Genomic DNA, 16,874 nt, shown 5'->3' with positions numbered 1-16,874 from the left:
CACTTCGGTGGTCTCTGGTCGTGCCTGTGTCCCCCGTGATCTGCTTTCTCCCTCGTGAGAGTTTGCCCAGGTATAGTGGAAGTCACACAGATCTGCAAACGTGTGCGTTTTAATGTTAAGATAATGTCTAGTACGTTGCAGGGTACCACAGGGGACCAGTCCCAGTAAGTAGAGGAAGAGGCAAGCCCGCCCCCCCGCAACCATTGCCAGCAGTCCTCAGCACCGGAGGCCTTGGGTGGTGAGCATTTCCTGGAGGCCACCGAGGCCTCTCTGGGGCGGAGTAGCGGGGTGGGGTGTGGGGGGGTGAGCCAGGCAGCCGAACGCAAGCACTGAGGGCGCTTAGGGTCTGCCCCGGGGGGTCCTGGGAACTGTAGTTTGGCACTTGCCCCCTGGGGCTCAGCCTCTGACCCTGGCGCCCCAGCGAGCCCGTGCCTTGTGCAAACTCAGGAGCCTTTCCCTGTGAGCCAGGACATGTCACCGGTCCTGTAGGAACGAGAGGAGGTGTGAGGGCAGAGGGCAGCAGGCTCCCCCTGGGCACCAGGAGCAGCGGGCCCCTGAAGGCAGCAGGAAGCTGTGTGCGGCCCTGGTGCCCGGTGGGGCAGTGCCCTTGGGCAGAGGGGGAGACCACCAGGCGCAGGCTCCGGGCTGAGGTGGGAAAGGCTCAGAGGAAGGAGAGGGCGCACGTACTTGCTGTGCAGCACAAACAGCCTTCTCGAAGGCAAGAGGGAGAGACAGAGAAGGCCAGGGAAAAGCGTGTCATTCCTGCCCCCTCCCTTGGTTCCCCGTTTCCAGCGTGAGCCCCCCTATCCCGTGGCCTCCAGGCTTTCCTCGGCCCTGGGCAGCAGGGTGGGCCTGGGGTGTGGGGGGTCTCTGCAGGTCAGCTGAGCCCACAGGATGAGTCCCAGTGGTGCCATGCTAGGATGAAGTTACAGCAGTAATGGCTGCTGCCTGGTGTCCCTCAGACCCCAAACAACCACCCCAGGACTCTGCCAGGGCCTCCCCAGGAGCAATGCGAATCACATTTTTCCATGGCTGTGTTCTAGGCAGTGGGGTGTCCAGGGCCCTGTGACTGCCCTGGCAGTGGGTCTTGACCCTTCCCTGCAGCACTGGCCCCGCCCTGGACACGGCCTTCTTCCCTTCTACCCACAAAAGCACAAACAAGCAGCCCGCTCCCAAACCACAACCCTTGTCCCACGTGACACCGTAGCCCTGGGAGCTTCAAGCTGGTTGATGGGGGGACAGGGAGAGCCCCGGGAGGCTGTGGGGGCAGCTTGAACCAAGGCCTCCGGGACATCTGCCCCCTCCCCGGGGCCTCCAGCACCCAAGCTCACTCCACTTCCCGCTTCCGGATGGTGCGGCCGGAGGCCAGAACCTCAGCCACCTTAGACACGATAGGATCGTAGTTCATGCTGGCCACAGAGATCACCTCGTCGCCCCTGCAGGGAGAGGTGGCCGAGCCTAAGGACTGCCAGCAGCAGCCCCTGTCCTTGGAGACCCGGATGCAGCTGGGCCCAGGGAGGCTCCCGCTCTGAACCAAGGGAATGCTCTGACCACCTGGCACCCCCTTGGCCCAGCACAGCTTCTGGTCCCGTGGGACCCCATGAGGCTCCTGCCCAGTGGGGTTGAAGGCCGACACCTGTCCTGGGACCCCGCCCTCTACCTGTGTCACTGTCCTCGGTGTAAAAGTAGGCCGTCAACCCCCATCTCCAAGAGCTGACCTCAGATTAAGTGTCCGCCTCCCGCGGGGCGGCTGTGCCCCACCTCTGTGCCCCTCTCCTGGCCGGTCCCCCGCCTAGCTGGCCCCCCTTGGAGGAGCGCTTCTCCCGGCCAAGTGCCCCCCGCACCCCCGTGGCTCTCACTTGGTGTAAAAAGCCACGAACTTGAGCTCGTCCAGATCCCCTTGGATAATGACGTCGTCGAAGCCTTCTCCGTAACCTGCAGGACGGGCGGAGGGGACGTGGCTTCACCAGGTCCGCGTGCAGCGCCCTTCCCACGATGCCCCCGGCAGACCTGTAAGGGGGGTCCTGGTCCCGCCGCCAGCGAGCTCCTGGCTTCCACCTGCAGCCGCCGTGGTCCCGCCCCCGGGATGCTCCTAGCCCCGCCCCCGGCGCGCGCCTAGCCCCGCCCCTAGGTTGCTCCTGGCCCCGCCCCAGGATACTCCTCACCCCGCCCCTAGATGTTCCTAGCACCACCCCCTGATGCTCATGGCCCCGCCCCTGGATGCTCATGGCCCCGCCCCTGGATGCCCTTAGTCCCGCCCCCGGATGCTCCTGGACCCGCCCCCGGGATGCTCTAGCCCCGCCCCCAGATGTTCCTAGCACCACCCCCTGATGCTCATGGCCCCGCCCCTGGATGCTCATGGCCCCGCCCCCGGATGCTCTAGCCCCGCCCCCGCACTCCGCCACACCTGGGCCCCGCCCTCACCGAGGCCCCTTGGTACCTGCGTAGCGCAGGCTCTTGCCGAACATGGCGGTCCACAGGTACGGCACCGTGCTGATCTCCGCCTCCTGCGCCAGCATGTTCTGGGCCGCCACGCGCCCTGTGGGTTCCGCGGTCGTGAGCGCTCCGCCCCGAGGCCTTGCCACCCCTCTACTGCCTGCCCGCTCCCCCTCGCTCTCCGGGGACTCCTGATATGTGGGGCAGGGACGGTGAGTGCCCACCCCTGCTTGCCAGTGATGGGTGCAGAGGTCACGCGGGGCCCAAAGCTGGCCATTGACGTCCAGTGCCTGGACTGGGTCCGGAAGGGGCCGGCTTCCTGGGGCCACCACATCAGGTGTGACTCAGACACCTCACCAGACAGGTCAGGTCTGAGGAGGGAGGCAGGACAATGGGGCACCAGTGTCCAGGGAAGCAAGGACGACAGGCTGATTCAGGGCCTGAGACAGAAAGGGGGCGTGGCTCCCCCGTTTGACTGAGGGGTCCCGTCTGCAGCTGGATGTCTGTGACCGTCCCCTGGACCCTCCCGGTTAAACGTTAATTATATGAGCAGTTCAAAAGCTTGGAACTGTGGAGTTGGAGAAGACTCTTGAGAGTCCCTTGGACTGCAAGGAGATCCAACCAGTCCATCCAAAAGGAAATCAGTCCTGAATATTCATGGGAAGGACTGATGTTAAAGCTGAAGCTCCAACACTTTGGCCACCAGGTGGGAAGAACTGACTCATTTGAAAAGACCCTGATGATGGGAAAGATTGAAGGCGGGAGGAGAAGGGGATGACAAAAGATGAGATGGTTGGATGGCATCACCGACTTGATGGACATGAGTTTGAGCAAGCTCCAGGAGTTGGTGATGGACAGGGAGGCCTGGTGTGCTGCAGTCCATGGGGTCGCAAAGAGTTGGACATGACTGAGTGACTGAACTGAACTGATATTAGCAGTTTGTGTTCCTTCAAACCTAGCACCAACCGCAGACCTTGGACCTGAACAGAGGTTGGCACCAGGAGAGGGGCTTCAGGCTCAGACGACATGAGGGTGAAGGGAACGGAAGAGGGTGCAGGGCGTCTGGCCGTCTGGCCTCTGAGAAGCTAACTGGCTGTACCTGCAGCTGAGGGGCCTGGACCATGTGTGTGCAGTGACCGCCCAAGGGGAGGGGGAGGTGGGTTTCCAGGCCCAGACGGCCACCTCCCAGGGGCCTGCAGGTGGCAGCCAGGTTCACAGAGTCTGTCGGGTGGCCCAGAGGGGATGCAGTGGGGAGCTGGACTGGGTCCTACTAACCGTCCCCCCAGGTGACTGCACGGGTTGGCGAGGACTTCTGAGGAACGCAATGTTTGAGGACAACGGGAAAGGAGAGGCTGGGGCAGGGGCAGTGGGCGGGACACTGTGGCGGCAGGACTGGGCGCCCAGAGGATGCTGGAGGCGTCTAGAGAAGGAGGTGGCAGCGAGCCAGCTCCATCACCTATGTGAGGCTGGCTGGACAGGCCACTACAGAGCCTTGAATGGCAGACCCCAGGAGCAGGACCCAAGGGCAGCAACTGAGGGGCAGGCCTGGGGAGAGGCTGGGACCTGGGGACGGCCTCCCGCCCCCTGCTGCCTCCGGGCTGGCGGTACCCTGGGCGTGAGCCATCTGCCAGTGGGGAATGTTCACTTTGCGGTTGTTCCTCCAGGCCAGAGGGAAGGTAACAGCGTCGCCAGCTGCAAACACGCCGGGGATGTTGGTCTGCATCATCTGTGGGGGGAGTGCGGGGCTCATGGGTGGGACAGGCACCCCACGCGGGTCCTCCGCCATCCCACCAGCAGCTTGCCCACCTGCCCCAGCGGCCCCACCTTGTTGACGGGGATGAAGCCGCGGGAGTCCAGACTGATGCCGCTCTGCCTCAGGAAGCCCGTGGCAGGCACCGCGCCTGGCGGGACAGGGCCACTGTGTCCACGCCTTCACAGCCCGTCCCCTCTGCGTGGACCCCCAGAGACCCTGGTGTCTCCCATCAGGCCTCAGGTACCACCTCCGAGAAGGTCTCCATGAAGCCCCTGGCAGGGGTGGGCATCCGCACCTTCCCCCAGCCCGTGTTACCTCCCCCCGCAACTGGCACCTCAGCTGGAGCAGGGGCCAGCTAGAGCCTCACCTGTGTCCACGCAGTTACTGGGCAGGGGTCACCAGAAGCATGCCCTGTGCCAGCCCAGGCCAAGCACCAACTCCCCAAGAGCCCTGACCGGTGGGCATGGTCAGACAGGCTGGGCAAGGGGAAGGGACTGGCCCAAGGTCAGTGTCGAGCAAGAGGGGGTGACCCTGCTCCCTGTGGCCGCCTGCCCCCTACTCACCGATGCCCACCACGCAGACGTCGGCCCGCACCACCTTGCTGCTCTTCAGCACGACCTCCTTCAGCTGCGGAGAGTGGCGGGGCGGGTGAGCAGCTCCAGGGCACAGGAGAGGGGCAGAGGGGCCGGGATGGGGGCAGTGGAGGAGGGCCCACCTTGCCCTCCTGGGCCCGCAGCTCCGACACCTCAGTCTGCATGTAGAACTTGACGCGGTTGTTCTCAAACATCTGCCAGTGGGGGTGGGGCGGGGGGCGCAGGGGTGAGAGCTGAACGGGAGGTACAGGGTAGGCGGGGCCGGCGCGGTGGGTCCCCCGGGGCTCACCTTCATGAGGGCGTGGCCGACGCGCTCCCCCAGGAACCTCCTGAAGGGTGTCTCCTCCACCTCCACCACGGACACCGAGTGGGCCTTCTCAGTCAGGTAGGCGGCCACCTCCATCCCTGGGGCGGGGCGGGGCGGGGCCGGTGCGGCGGGCTGGCACCCTGCACCGCCCCTGCCAGCGCCGCCCCGGGCTCCCCCGGCTGCTCACCCAGGAAGCCGGCCCCCACGACCACGGCGTTGCGGCCCCGGGCCAGCCTCACCACGCGGTTGGCGTCCTCCGGTGTCCGGATGGTGAACACGTTCTCCACGTCTTTGCCTTTGCAGCTTAGGGTCTTGGGGCTGAGACGGGCCAGAATTGGGGAGAGGGGCGGCTCCCAGCTCCCCCTCAGCCCCCGCCCCGAGTCCTCCCCCTGCCTGGCGGGGGGCGCGGGGTCCCTCCCACCTGCTCCCAGGCGCCAGCAGTAGCTTGCTGTACTCCAGCTTGAAGCCATCCTTGAACACAGCCTTCTTGTTCCTGACGTCCACCGTGACCACCTGAGACCCCCGCGGGGTAGAGCGTGGCCTCCAGGTCCTCCACCGTGCCCCGTGCCCGCCAGGCCCTCTGGGCAGCTCCACCACCCGCTGAACCTTCCTCCCCGCACCAGAGTGGCCCTCTCACGCTTCAGCCCCACCTCCTCCTCAAAGCCCTCCTGAAGCCCCTGGCCCCACCCCGCTACCCTGGGGCCGGCCCTGTGTGTACTATGATCGCCTCAGGCCTGGGGCATCCCTGGGTGCCTGGGCCCCTGGGCAGAGGGGTGCGGAACACACCCACACCTCCAGGGGCCTCACGCCCGCCCTCCACGGCGCCCAGGAAGCCCTCCCAAGCCTGCTCCTCCGCCTCGTCCGCACCTGGGCCTCGGTGAGCACCTCGATGCCGTGGGCTCGGAAGAACTCCTTGGGCCTCAGGGCCAGCTGCTCCGGCTGTGCGTCCAGAGACTGCCGGGGACGCCGGCTTGAGACGGGGCCAGGCGGCCACCGTCCCCTTGGCAACTGAGAACCGAGGCCTCGTGCGTGCGGGGCAGCCCGGGCCACACAGAGGCTCCAGGGCGGAACTCTGCCGACCAGACCTCCTGGGCACCACAGACGGGCCTGGCACAAGCGGAGAGGGCAGCCGACCGGACCCCCGGGGGGCAGCGAGCAGGGTCCCAGGGGCCCTAACTGTGGGCAGAGGGGCGAGGGTCTGGCCCCGCCCAGCGTCATTCACGCCCCGCCCAGCCCCATTCGCGCCCCGCCCACCTTGCTGAGCTTGGGCCGGTCGTAGGGAAGGTGGCGGTCCAGCGTGCACAGCACGATCCGGTCTGAGAAGCCCTCCTGCCTCAGCGTCTCCGCGCACACCAGACCGGCTGCCCCTGAGCGGAGGGGACGGCGGGAGACAGGTGTCAGGAGCCCCGTCCCCAACCCACCCTGCCCCAGAGGACCGACCACCAACCTGCGCCCACGATCAGCACGTTGGTGCTGCCGCTGTAGCCGGCGCTTGGCGAGATGCACGTGGCCATCACCTTGGTCCTTCGCTGCAGCTGCAAGGCCTGGGGGCGGCCGGCAAGCTGGGGGCAGCTGGGAGCGGGGGTCACCGCCATCCCCTCTGTGCCCACCCAGCGGGCCAGGCTCTCCTGCCCCAGTGGTGCCTCTTCCCCACCGGGGAAGCCCTTGGCCGGCCTGCCAGGCTCCCTCCCACCCCAGGGACCCAGAGGCCCTCCCGTGGCCTTTCTCTCTGCCTGAGTCCCCCAGCCCCCACACCCTCACCTGCTTGCTGGCCCGGATGTACACCTTCTCTTTCTCGATCTTCACCTACAAGGGCTGTGGAGCTCAGGCCCGGGCTTTGGGGTGCTCCGGCCCCTGCCCCCCCCCGGGGCTCACCCCACTGCACGCCAGGCCCCACCTGGAACTTGTGCAGACTGTCCAGGCCCGGGAAGTCCTCCAGGTCCCCGGTGCTGACGTTGAAGCAGGCGCCGTGCCAGGGGCAGCGGACCCGGCCACGGGACAGCACTCCTGGAGGGGGCAGGGCTGGGCCACCACAGAGGCCGGGCTCCAAGGGCACCCCGGTCCCGTGCCCACGGCCCCGGAGCCCCCCACCAGCAGATGGAGCCCCCGTGGGCACCCACACCTCACCTTTCACCAGGGGCGCGCCGTAATGCGGACACTTGTGGCCCAGGGCGTGAAGCTCCCCATTGTCCTTCACCAGCAGCACCTTGCCCCAGCCCAGCTCCACCTCCCGCATCCTGCGGGGGCGGCTGCCCTCAGAGGCTAGGGAGCAGCCCCCAGCCCCAGACCAGCAGCAGCCTCCGAGGCAGTGCCCCACCCCCGCCTCCCACGCCCTCCCAGGCCCAGCACCCACTGGCCATTCTCCAGGTCCTTGACGTGGCAGACAGCGGCCTCCACGCAGTCCTGGGCGCCGGGGTAGGGGTGGGCGGTGGGAAGGCGCTCGTCCGCGTGGAAGTGGCGGGCGGCGCCGTTGCCCTGGTAGGCCCGGGGGCTGCCCTTGCTGCCGGTGGACAGCTCCTCCTTGCCCCGGTCCTTCTCGGGCAGCACCACCTCGATCTTGAGCTCCACTGTGGGCAGGCGGGGTGCGTGTGAGCCTCCAGCCCAGCCCATCCCTCACCTACCCCTCCAGTGGGGGGCAGAGCGGAGGTACTGGGGGGGCCCTGGGCAAGCTCAACGTGATGTCTCATGCATTTTTTTCCTCACTAACAAAATGAGCCAGGGGCACCAGCAGCGCGCATTCGCCCCAGATGCGGCCCCTTCTCCAGGAACCCACGTGCGGGTGAGAATTTGGGGCTGGAACCCTGCTGACCCCGAGGGCGCGGCCACCATGGAGGATGGGGGCGGCCTGAGGACACAGCCCGGGTCACGGTCCCTGAGTGAATCTGGGTAACGGAGGTCTGCAGAGGTTTGAAACTTTTTCAAAATTAAAAGAAAAAAGTGTATATGCTATGTAATTTCAACTGGAGATAGCTGCTCTGGCCAGCTGGAGAACCCCTCATTATTTGCCAGGTGCTGAGTGCAGGGGGCCTTGAGGGTGGACCCCACCCAGGCTGTGTGTGCGGAGGACACAGGCGTACCCCCCTCCCGTGGGGCCGACTTGGGCAGGCACTTAGCGAGATTATCACTTTCTTTATACTTCTCCACATTTTCCAAATTCCCCACTATGAGCCTCGGGTATTTTTCTAATTAGAAGGGAACAATAAACAGAATTTTCAGCAGCGATAATCCAGCCTCCTGGCCCGCGGCTGCAGGGAGCAGGGCTAAGCACAGGGCGCTGAGCCCTGGCACAGCATGGGTGCCCCCTGCCCCAACCCTGGGCCCCTGAGCCCGCAGGCCCCTCCCCCCAGACCTGACCTCCAGAAACAAAGAGCCCAGGTGGCTCCTCGGGGCCTTAGCCCAGGCGGCGGTCCCCTTGGCCTGGGCCCTTGTGCATTCCTGGCACAGCTCAGCCCGGCTGGTCCTCCTAGACACAGCCCGGGGGCCACCTGCACTGGCTGCCCGCCCCCACGCTGCCCTAAGCCCCCAGCCCTGCCCGGCCCCTCATCCCTCCATCCAGCGCCCCCCGCCCGACCCAGCCAAGGTGCAGGCAGGGCTGAACGCAGTTCCCTGAGTCCAGGGGCAGGAAGGGCCCGCCCACACATCACACCGAAGCTGTTGCATCAGGTGGGGGCCTCTGGGTGGGCTGGGCTTTTGCCTTCATTTTCCACACTCGATGTAACAGCGATAGAATGTTTTCAGAAGAATTAAAAAGAAAAATACCGTGGACTCAGCTGACACCAGTTACGTGAGCTGCAGACCAGAGCTCACAGGAGCAGCCTGGCAGGGGCCCAGAGAACAGCCAAGCCCAGCTGCCTTCATCCTGTGTCCTCCAACAGAAGACGCTCCATGATGCAGCCTAGGGAGGGCGCTGCGGCAGGAGCCACGCGGGACCCTTAGCCCCTGTCAGCGGACGCCCTCACTGTAAAATGGGAAGAGCAGAGCTCACCCCCTTGGGGGCAGTGCAGCTGAAGGAAATAATCCATGCAACTCAGAGCAGATGCCCAATAGGTGAAGCTGCTTGGCAGTGTTTATTTGCTCAGCTTTGAGCCTCCTGGTGGCCACGGCAAAGAGGGAAAGCCTTTAAGTAGCAGTCGTGCCCTAATGAAAGGAAGCTGACCAGGGGCTTCCCTGGTGGTACAGTGGGTAAGAATCTGCCTGCCGATGCCGGGGATTATGGGTTTGATCCCTGGTCTGGGAAGACTCCACATGCTGTGGAGCAACTGAGCCCCGCACCACAGCTGCCGAGCCTGTGAACCCAAACTACTGAAGCCTTCCCGCCGAGAGCCTGTGCTCTGCAACGAGAAGCCGCCACGCTGAGAAGCCCGCACACCGCAACGAAGGGCGGACCCTGCTGGCTGCAGCCAGAGAAAGCCCGGGCAAAGCAATGAGGCCCAGTGTGCCAACAGCAAGGACACAGGCAGGCGACCAGATGCCAAGAGACCTGCACTTCTCCCAAGTTCTGAGTTTAGAAAGGACAGGCTAGGAGCACTTCCCGAGAAACACGGGGCTCCTGGAGCCCGGGGTGTGCTGTGACGTGCTCTGAGCCACAGGGGCCCTGGAGGTGGACAGGGAGGACTTTGCCCAAGCCTCTGTGCTCCTTTGGGTCTCCCTGTGGGCTGGGGACCCCCAGAGAACTCTCCTGGCTGGAAGGCTCTCATTCCCATGCGCTGAAACCCCAGACCTGCCCCGAGTGGGCCCCGGGGCCCTGAGTTCCTGCCCCCCCCCCGCCACAGCCCACAGGGAGCCCAGCCCCCCAGAGAGGAAAGAGTAGCATCCTGCGAGGGTCTCCCGGGTGCCGGGCCCTGTACCAAGTGCAGCAGTGGGCGCGGGGGCACAGTTATGAGGCCTGTCTCATGGTGAGAACACAGAGGCTCAGAGAGGCGACGTCGCCTGCCCGAGGCCACACAGTCTGGAGCAGGCACCGGATTTGAGCTCAACAGCACTGCCCCTGGTGTGGTAAGAGTGACCCGCCCCTGTCCCGGGGGTCCTGGGGTCGGGGCTCTGACAGCGGCAGGAGGGCCCCTGTGCCAGGGCATCCAGCCAGCCCTACAGGAGGCTGCTCCAGGGCCAGCCAGCACCCTGGGGCCCCCTGCCGACGGGCGGGAGTCACGGTCAAGACAGTTACGTCTTTTGCCCAAGGGCTGGGTTTCCGCAGCTCGGGAGCAGGGGGCCAGATGCAGGGGTCCCTCTGCCTGGCCTGGCACCCCCTTGCCCCCAGGTTCCTCCTCAGGCCCAGGGAGAGGAGAAAAGGCTCGCGGGCTTCCAGGTCGTGGAGCTGCCGGCTATCAGGTAAGGGCAGCTGGGTGAGCGGGCAGGGGGCGGAAGTGCTTGGGCCAGGCAGGGTGGGGATGTCCTCCGCCAATGGGGAGTGTGTCCAGAGAGGCCTAGGAGGCAGCCCGAGGTCACACAGTGGTCAGAAGAGACGGCAGGGCCGGACCTGCCCGCTCCACCTCTGAGTGGCCTTGAGAGCTCAGGCTTATTTTTTGGGGGGATGTGGGTGAGGCTCAGAGAGATTGCTCGAACGCCATGGGTCACATGGTGGCCGGGGTCTCCCCAGGGCCCCCTTCCTCAGCCCTGAGGGGGACAAACCCCACCCCCGCGCATGCCCCCAGCAGCAGGAGGAAGCCTCCCCTCCCCTCCCTGAGAAAGGCACCGCCATTGTTCCCACCGCCAGCACCCAGAGCCCCAGATAAAGAGGGCTCCAGCCGCCCCCCCTGCCCACAGCGTTAGCATTCGGCGGCCTCCGGGTCTGACCTACTTCGGAGGCAGAGGGGGAGGGACAGAGGGAGGCGAGAAGGGAAGAGGTACCTGGCTTGGGCTTGGAGAAGCAGCCGCCCATGGCGCGGGGCCTGCAGGCGGGAGGGCGCGCTGAGTGGCAGCTGTGGGAGGCCTAGGGTGCCCCCTGGGGCGCTGGGCCCCCCGCGGCTCTCAGAGATGCTGGCGCTGCCATCCAGCGGGAGCTGCCTCCGGGACCTGCGGGGAGAAGGGCAGCTTCGGGACCAGGGCTTGGTTGAGGCTGCGAGTAGAAACAGCCTGGGGGCTTCGGAAAGGGGCCGCGCTGGGGCCGGGTCCCCGAAGCATCACAGACGGCACCTCCCTCCCGGCCCCCCAGGCTCAGCACCTTCACTCCCCTCCCCTCTGGCCTGCCTCCCCCTTAGGCCCAGGAAACCCCCTGATTTCTGCAGCCCTCAGAGCGCTACCGCCCGGGAGCGCTGGGGCCCTCTGTTCTTCTGGGCGGCCACCGTGCCTGGGGTCAGACCCGGGTCACCTTGACCAATCAGAGCTTCTCCTCCTGGCTGGGGGCACATTTAGCGCTCCCTGGCCCTGCCCAGACCTCGGCTGGCAGCCCCGGTACCCACCTCCTCCAAGGGCAGCTGCTGCCTCCCGTCCCGGCGCCAGAGTGGACCGAGGCCGCCCGTCTGGGAAGGCAGGGCCAGGGGCAGGGGTCCAGGAGGCGGCCCAGCGTCCACCCCTCCCCCAGCGCGCCGAGGCCAGGAGGGCCGGGGGCGGGGCCGGGGGCAGGCCACCGGTCCCCAGGGAAACACAGCTCCACGTGAACAGAAGTGGGCTGCCCGCCCGGCCCGACGGGGTGGGGGAAATGGAGGCCAGGCGCACCGCCCGCTTCCGCCCCCTCCCCCACTCTCCCCCCAAGCCTCTGGTATTGGGGTTCTGCCCAAAAGCAGATGGAGACACGGGAAGGCCCAGGGCTTGCCAGTGTCAAGCAGCAGGTAGGGGCGTCCAGGTGGCCTCCCGCCTACTGACTTCCAGGCAGACGGGCCCAGGAAGGCCCTGTACCGCCCTGCAAGCCGCGGGGCTGAGGAGGGCTCACCCCCTCCTCCAAGAGACCCGGCGGCCAAGGAGCTCCCAGGACCACAGGGTGCCTCCTGGAGCATGCAGCTTACAGGCTGGGCTCGGAGGGCCAGGACGGAGCTGTGGCGCCGTGTCTACAAGGGTCTCCCCACTCTTATCCCCCCAGAAGTTCTTCCTGGAGTTTAAGCAGCTGAAGTCCACCTGATCTGGTTCAGATCCCAGCAAGGGCCCCAGAGGGCGCCTGAGAGCAAGGGGCCTGGGAACTGCAGGGAGTCTGGGGGGGACGGTCCACTGCCTGGCACCCATCTCACCGTCCTGGCGGGCCGCCACAGGAGAGATGGCACCTGAAGGCCACCCAGGCGCACCCTTGCTCTTTCCCCTACTCACTGCCAAGGCAGGTCAGTAAGACGGGGGCTCCACCCGCCCCACCTGCCCCTCCCTGGGCACACAGGTGCCCCTCCCCAGGCCCTGGCTCAGCCCTGCCCACCTCCCTCCTGCCTGACCTCTGGCCTCGCCTGCTGGGCCACCAACACCCCAGAAAAGGGATGACCTCAACTTGCCTCCAGGTGCCCGTGGGGGCTGTCCCCCCCTTCCCAGGTGCCCAGATGTCCAGATCCCTGGGGTCTTGGGTCTGGAGAGAGATTTGCTGGGGACAGAAACCTCCCCAGAGCTACTATGTGCCGGGCTGGCATGGAGCCGCCCTGCCCCCGCGGGGCCAGACACCCCCACCAAGCAAAGCCCCTTGCCAGGACACACCAAGAGGGCACCCCGAGTCTTGGCAGCCTGCCGCCCATGTCCACAAGCTGCCCAAACTGCCAACAGTTGTCACAGTCCTGTAGCCCTCTGGGACCTGCGTGTGTCCCCTGAACAGCCCCAGGGCCTTGCTCCCCACTACTCCAGTCTGTCGTCACTGGGGGGTCCCCTGAGCCCTTCCCACACCCACCCCGAGGGGCACCGCAGCAGCTGGCTTTGTTTTCTGGGACAGCGTCTGAGCTGTCTGAGCTCCACGCCGCTGGCCCTCGAGGTGGGGGGGCGCTGTGGCCGCATCTCCCCCGCATTGCAGCCCGTCCCACCCACAATGGGAAGCCCTTTCCAGCCTGCCTCCGGGACTCCCACCGGCCCAGGAAGGGGATCAGCGCACGGAAGGGCCCCCGCGGCCGCGAGCGGGCAGCGAGTCGGGAGCGGAGGCCGAGGAGAGAGGGGCGCCCCGCCCCGCGGCCCCCTCCGCGGCGCCGCCCCCAGCCCCGCGGGCTCACCTGAGCTCCGCGCTGGCCTGTGCTCTGGAGCCTCCCGGGCGGGCGGGCGGGAGGGGCGGGGCCGGAGCGCGGAAGTGGGGCTGCCCGGGGCAGGCCGCGGGGTCTGGGGCCCTGGCATCCTGGCGACCCCCATGGGGCTCCAGGCTGGCGGCAGGCCGCTCCTTTTCCCTTTCTTTCCTGTCTTGGAACCAGGGGCTCCTGGCGGCGTGGGGGCAGTGGAACCTCCCGCAGAAAGCTCCCAAAGCCAGCCCAACTGACCCCGATACCTCGACGGCTTTGGGGGTTCAGCTCCGTCCCTCCCCCGTCCCCCCACCACGCCTTCCACTTTGTATTGTATGACAGTGTCTCTTTCCCAGCTGTGGTTGCACGTGGAGAAACGCCCGGTCCCTGTAAATCGTGGGGCACCCTGGTTGCGTGTCGCGTCGCCTCCAGGAAGCCCTTTCTCCCCTAGCCTGGAGGTGCTGTTCCTGCTCTGGGGCCTTCCCAGAGTTTCCAGGTGCTGCCCGTCCAGCCTGTGCTGTCATAGGGTAGGGCTGGGGCTCAGCGAACCTGTCACTCAGCCCAGCAGTCCTCCGACCGGCATCTCCTGGGCCGGCTGGAGTTGAGCCCTCTTATTTGCCATCTCCTCCGTTTCTGGGCCTCCCTCCCCGCCGGCAGGGGTCAGGATGACCAGCCTTCGAGGCAGCCCCTCTTTATGTCACAGGCAAACACCCGGGGGGGGGGCAGGCATACCTCCCCACATGTTACAGATGGGGGAGCTCAGGGAGGCACCCGAGGGCAGGGGCAGGGCCTGCGAGGGTCACTTCCGCAGGCAGGTGTGGGGCCGGGGGCTGCAGGGCAGGGGGTCATTTCGGTCCACCCCTCCCTGCTCCTGCCGCAGGAGGGGCCCCGACACGGGCAGATGGTGCTGCTTGGCGAGGTGCCCTGGGCCTCCATCCAGCCTGACCCGACTGCACTCTGTGCTGACCTTGTAGCCCTGTCCCTGCGCCCCCCCCCCAGCCAGGAAGACACTGTGCCCCCTGGGAGGACAGTGGCTGCGGCTTCGTGGCCGCTCTTCGCTCTTCCCTCTTCCTGGCAGCCGAGGAGGGACGTTCTCTGGGTCGTCTCCATTGTACAGATGTGAGAGCTGGGACTCAGGTGGCTTGGGGGCCCCCAGAGCCACGCTGCTGGTGAGGGGTGGGGCCTGGCCGGGCTGGCAACGCGGAGCACGGGAATGGGGGCGTCTCAGTGCAGAGCTCCCGTCCTGGTCTGTGAGCTCTTTGAGTCGGTGAGCCCTTTGTGTCCCAGGTCCCCAGGAATCGGGGGGTACCTGGAGTGCCGTCCAGCGGGCTCCTCCAGGACAGCAGACGGGTGCAGCCTGGGACACGGCGGTGCTCAGGGTGGGGCTGGGGGCTGCGAGGAGGCCCAGGACGGGGTGAGGGGGGATCACCCTGATGTCAGGCAGCGATGACTGCATCCTTGTGGAGCAAAAGCGGAGACGGAAGGCAGGCGGGCGGCCTCCCCGAGGGCCCCGGCTTAGAGGTGGTGTGCATGGACGTGGGGGTCCTCAGGCCGCCCAAGGCCCTCACCTTGCGCCGAGAGGAGATCCGTCCCGGCGGCCTGGGTGGCACCCGACGAGGCCCCAGCAGAGAGGGAGGGCCGCCCAGCAGACAGCTCAGAGTCCGCAGCCAGCCGTGGGTGAGGAGGAGCCACGAGGGGCCTGTCCCAGTCCTCACCTGGCTTCGCCAAGCCCGCCGTGAAGTGAGGGCACGGCGCCCCCTGGAGGCCGACCAGAGGCCTGCGATGCCCTCCCTGGGCCTTGGGTTCTTCCCCGGGCCTGGGGTGGATTTCCAGATGGGGAGATCTCCATGTGCCGTCCTGGCCCCCAGGGAATGTGGGGAGGGGGCCGTTACAGCACAGCCAACATCTGAGCTGCGGCCGGCTGCGGGACGGACAAGGTGCGGGCAGGCCTGGCGCCCCCGGCTTCTTATTCTTACGGAGGCAGAGGCTGGGGGACCTGGGCTGAGTCCACCCCGCAGCCCCGGCCTCACTCTGAGCCCCTGGCTTTCTGGGGTCGCTGCAGACCGGCCTCCCTGCCCGCATCGCCGGTCGGCCCACACAGCGCGTGTCCCAGAGCCCCCAGGATCCTTGGGGCTCCCCCACCCTGCTGGGACCGGCTCCCACCCCAGCCTCGGCGCCCCCCGACTTGCTGGTGTGTCGTGCCTGTCCTGTCTCCAGGCTCCGTGGTGACCAGTTCTGATTCCAGTCCCCGTGGAATTTTATATTTTTTCATTTTTTGTCTTCAAAGATGTTTTCTATTTGTAAATTAAAATTTCAAAAGAGGAAAAAAAAACCCTCCAACAAACAAAAGAAGAACACTTGCAACAACCTCCACATCTCAGACAGTCAGATGGACTAGTACAAGCTGCTTCAGTTCAGTTCAGTCGCTCGGTCGTGTGCCGGGAGCCGGTGAGAGGCACTCCATTCATGGCAAAGGTCATGAGGAAGGAGGCTCAGCATACGCAAAGGCCGGACCGAGCCTCAGGAGTCCCCCTGGATATTCTCGAGCATCTACCCCCCAAAAACCAGGGTCTGCCTACTTTATTGCTTTGTGCTCTCACCTCTGACTTTACTGGGGGCTGTCCCCCACCACCATCTCACTCTCTCTGACAAAGAGTTAACTTACAGCTCCAATTAATAAAGTTCCTGGGCATTAGGAGTGTTTAAATCTAAACCCCTCAGATAGCTCTCTAATTCGCCTGACAAGTTTACCCGGACTCCTACAGCTATGCATACGATTGTTTACAGTCTCCCAGTCTCGAGAGGCACGGGAAGCTTAAGATATTCAAATAGCTTAGAGCCTCTCAGAGAGTTAAACTGTCAGAATAAAACTAGTAAAAGATTTCATTGATGAGCCAATGCTTGCTGCCAAGTTTCCACATCCCCTGTATTGTATCCTTGAATGTGTATTAATTAATATAGTTGGTATGTAGAAAAGATAAGTAGTGGCCTTGGTGTTAGTAACTTTAGACCCTTAAGGTAATAAATTCTTTCCTTTGTTGTAAACCCATTACACATCTGCCCTATAGGAATGCAACTTTATCTAACACCTTCGGAGCATGGCGCCAAACCTTAAAATAATTACTCTTAGAGAAAATAAGTCTTACGGTTGACAAACCTTTGTCAAGAGTCCTAAAATGTTAGTAGGCCTTCTGGCCAGAAGATGATGTAAATCACCTAAACCATTTGTATACGATAAATTTGCAGGAAAGAAACCCTGGTTTTTGATAAGGATCAGAGACTGCTGACTTTGCATGATTTCACATCCCCTATTATCCTCTATGTGTAACTTAGGGTATATAAGCCCCTGTTAAAAATAAAGCTACGGGCCTTGCTCACCAACGCTTGGTCTCCCCATGTCATTCTTTCTTTTCACATTCTGCTGAAGTCTCCATCTGGAGCGTGGATATCCTCTGCGACCATTTATTTGCCTGGGCTTCTAAGACCCACTCGAGAAGGTGTCTAAGGTGGGGCACCTTCCGCTATTCGAGAGGGCGCCTGCGGCCTCCGTGGTCAGAGCTAACCTGGTGTCACGGGTTATACTGATTTTCCGCGTAAACCAAGCTACTCAGCCTCTTTTCTCCACTTAATTTTCCTACTGAGCTATCCTCATTCTATTACTCTTTATATCTTTGATGAAT

General features: G+C 64.7%; 1 protein-coding gene across 7 annotated transcripts; it reads right to left on the bottom strand.

The window, feature by feature from the left end:
- Nucleotides 1-93: 93 nt before the first annotated feature.
- On the bottom strand, nt 94-11,620 carry AIFM3 (AIF family member 3). Of its 7 annotated transcripts, XM_086349148.1 has the most exons (20): nt 11,488-11,620; nt 10,937-11,101; nt 7,443-7,656; nt 7,217-7,326; nt 6,987-7,096; nt 6,851-6,895; nt 6,537-6,633; nt 6,344-6,456; nt 5,957-6,043; nt 5,511-5,602; nt 5,277-5,407; nt 5,072-5,187; nt 4,905-4,976; nt 4,753-4,816; nt 4,261-4,337; nt 4,045-4,162; nt 2,441-2,539; nt 1,860-1,935; nt 1,332-1,436; nt 94-483 (listed from the first exon to the last, which is right to left on the bottom strand). In XM_086349148.1, exons 2-20 carry the CDS (start codon nt 10,965-10,967, stop codon nt 444-446), a joined length of 1,797 nt encoding a protein of 598 aa, XP_086205274.1. In that variant the 5' UTR covers nt 10,968-11,101; nt 11,488-11,620; the 3' UTR covers nt 94-443. The 7 variants fall into 7 exon arrangements, 4 of the variants coding, with proteins under 4 accessions (XP_086205274.1, XP_086205271.1, XP_086205272.1 ...); XR_015144849.1 differs by having other exon boundaries at nt 2,425-2,539; nt 6,987-7,326; nt 11,488-11,612; XR_015144851.1 differs by having other exon boundaries at nt 4,261-4,384; nt 6,851-7,096; nt 11,488-11,612.
- Between the last annotated feature and the right edge of the window lie 5,254 nt (nt 11,621-16,874).

This window comes from Bos grunniens, chromosome 17, assembly GCF_055505025.1.
Source record: "Bos grunniens cultivar Pamir isolate PY7600 chromosome 17, Bosgru_T2T1.0, whole genome shotgun sequence".
Lineage (NCBI taxonomy): Eukaryota > Metazoa > Chordata > Mammalia > Artiodactyla > Bovidae > Bos > Bos grunniens.
This window is presented reverse-complemented; position numbering and strand designations above follow the sequence as displayed.

Coding starts and splice junctions, on each gene's coding strand:
- AIFM3 (XM_086349144.1), bottom strand. CDS start 7,699: ATGGGCTGGGCTGGAGGCTCACACGCACCCCGCCTGCCCACAGTGGAG. Junction 4,977..5,071: donor TCGGCCACGCCCTCATGAAG/GTGAGCCCCGGG, acceptor CCCCACTGGCAG/ATGTTTGAGAACAACCGCGT. Junction 1,936..2,440: donor CAAGAGCCTGCGCTACGCAG/GTACCAAGGGGC, acceptor CCCGTCCTGCAG/GTTACGGAGAAGGCTTCGAC.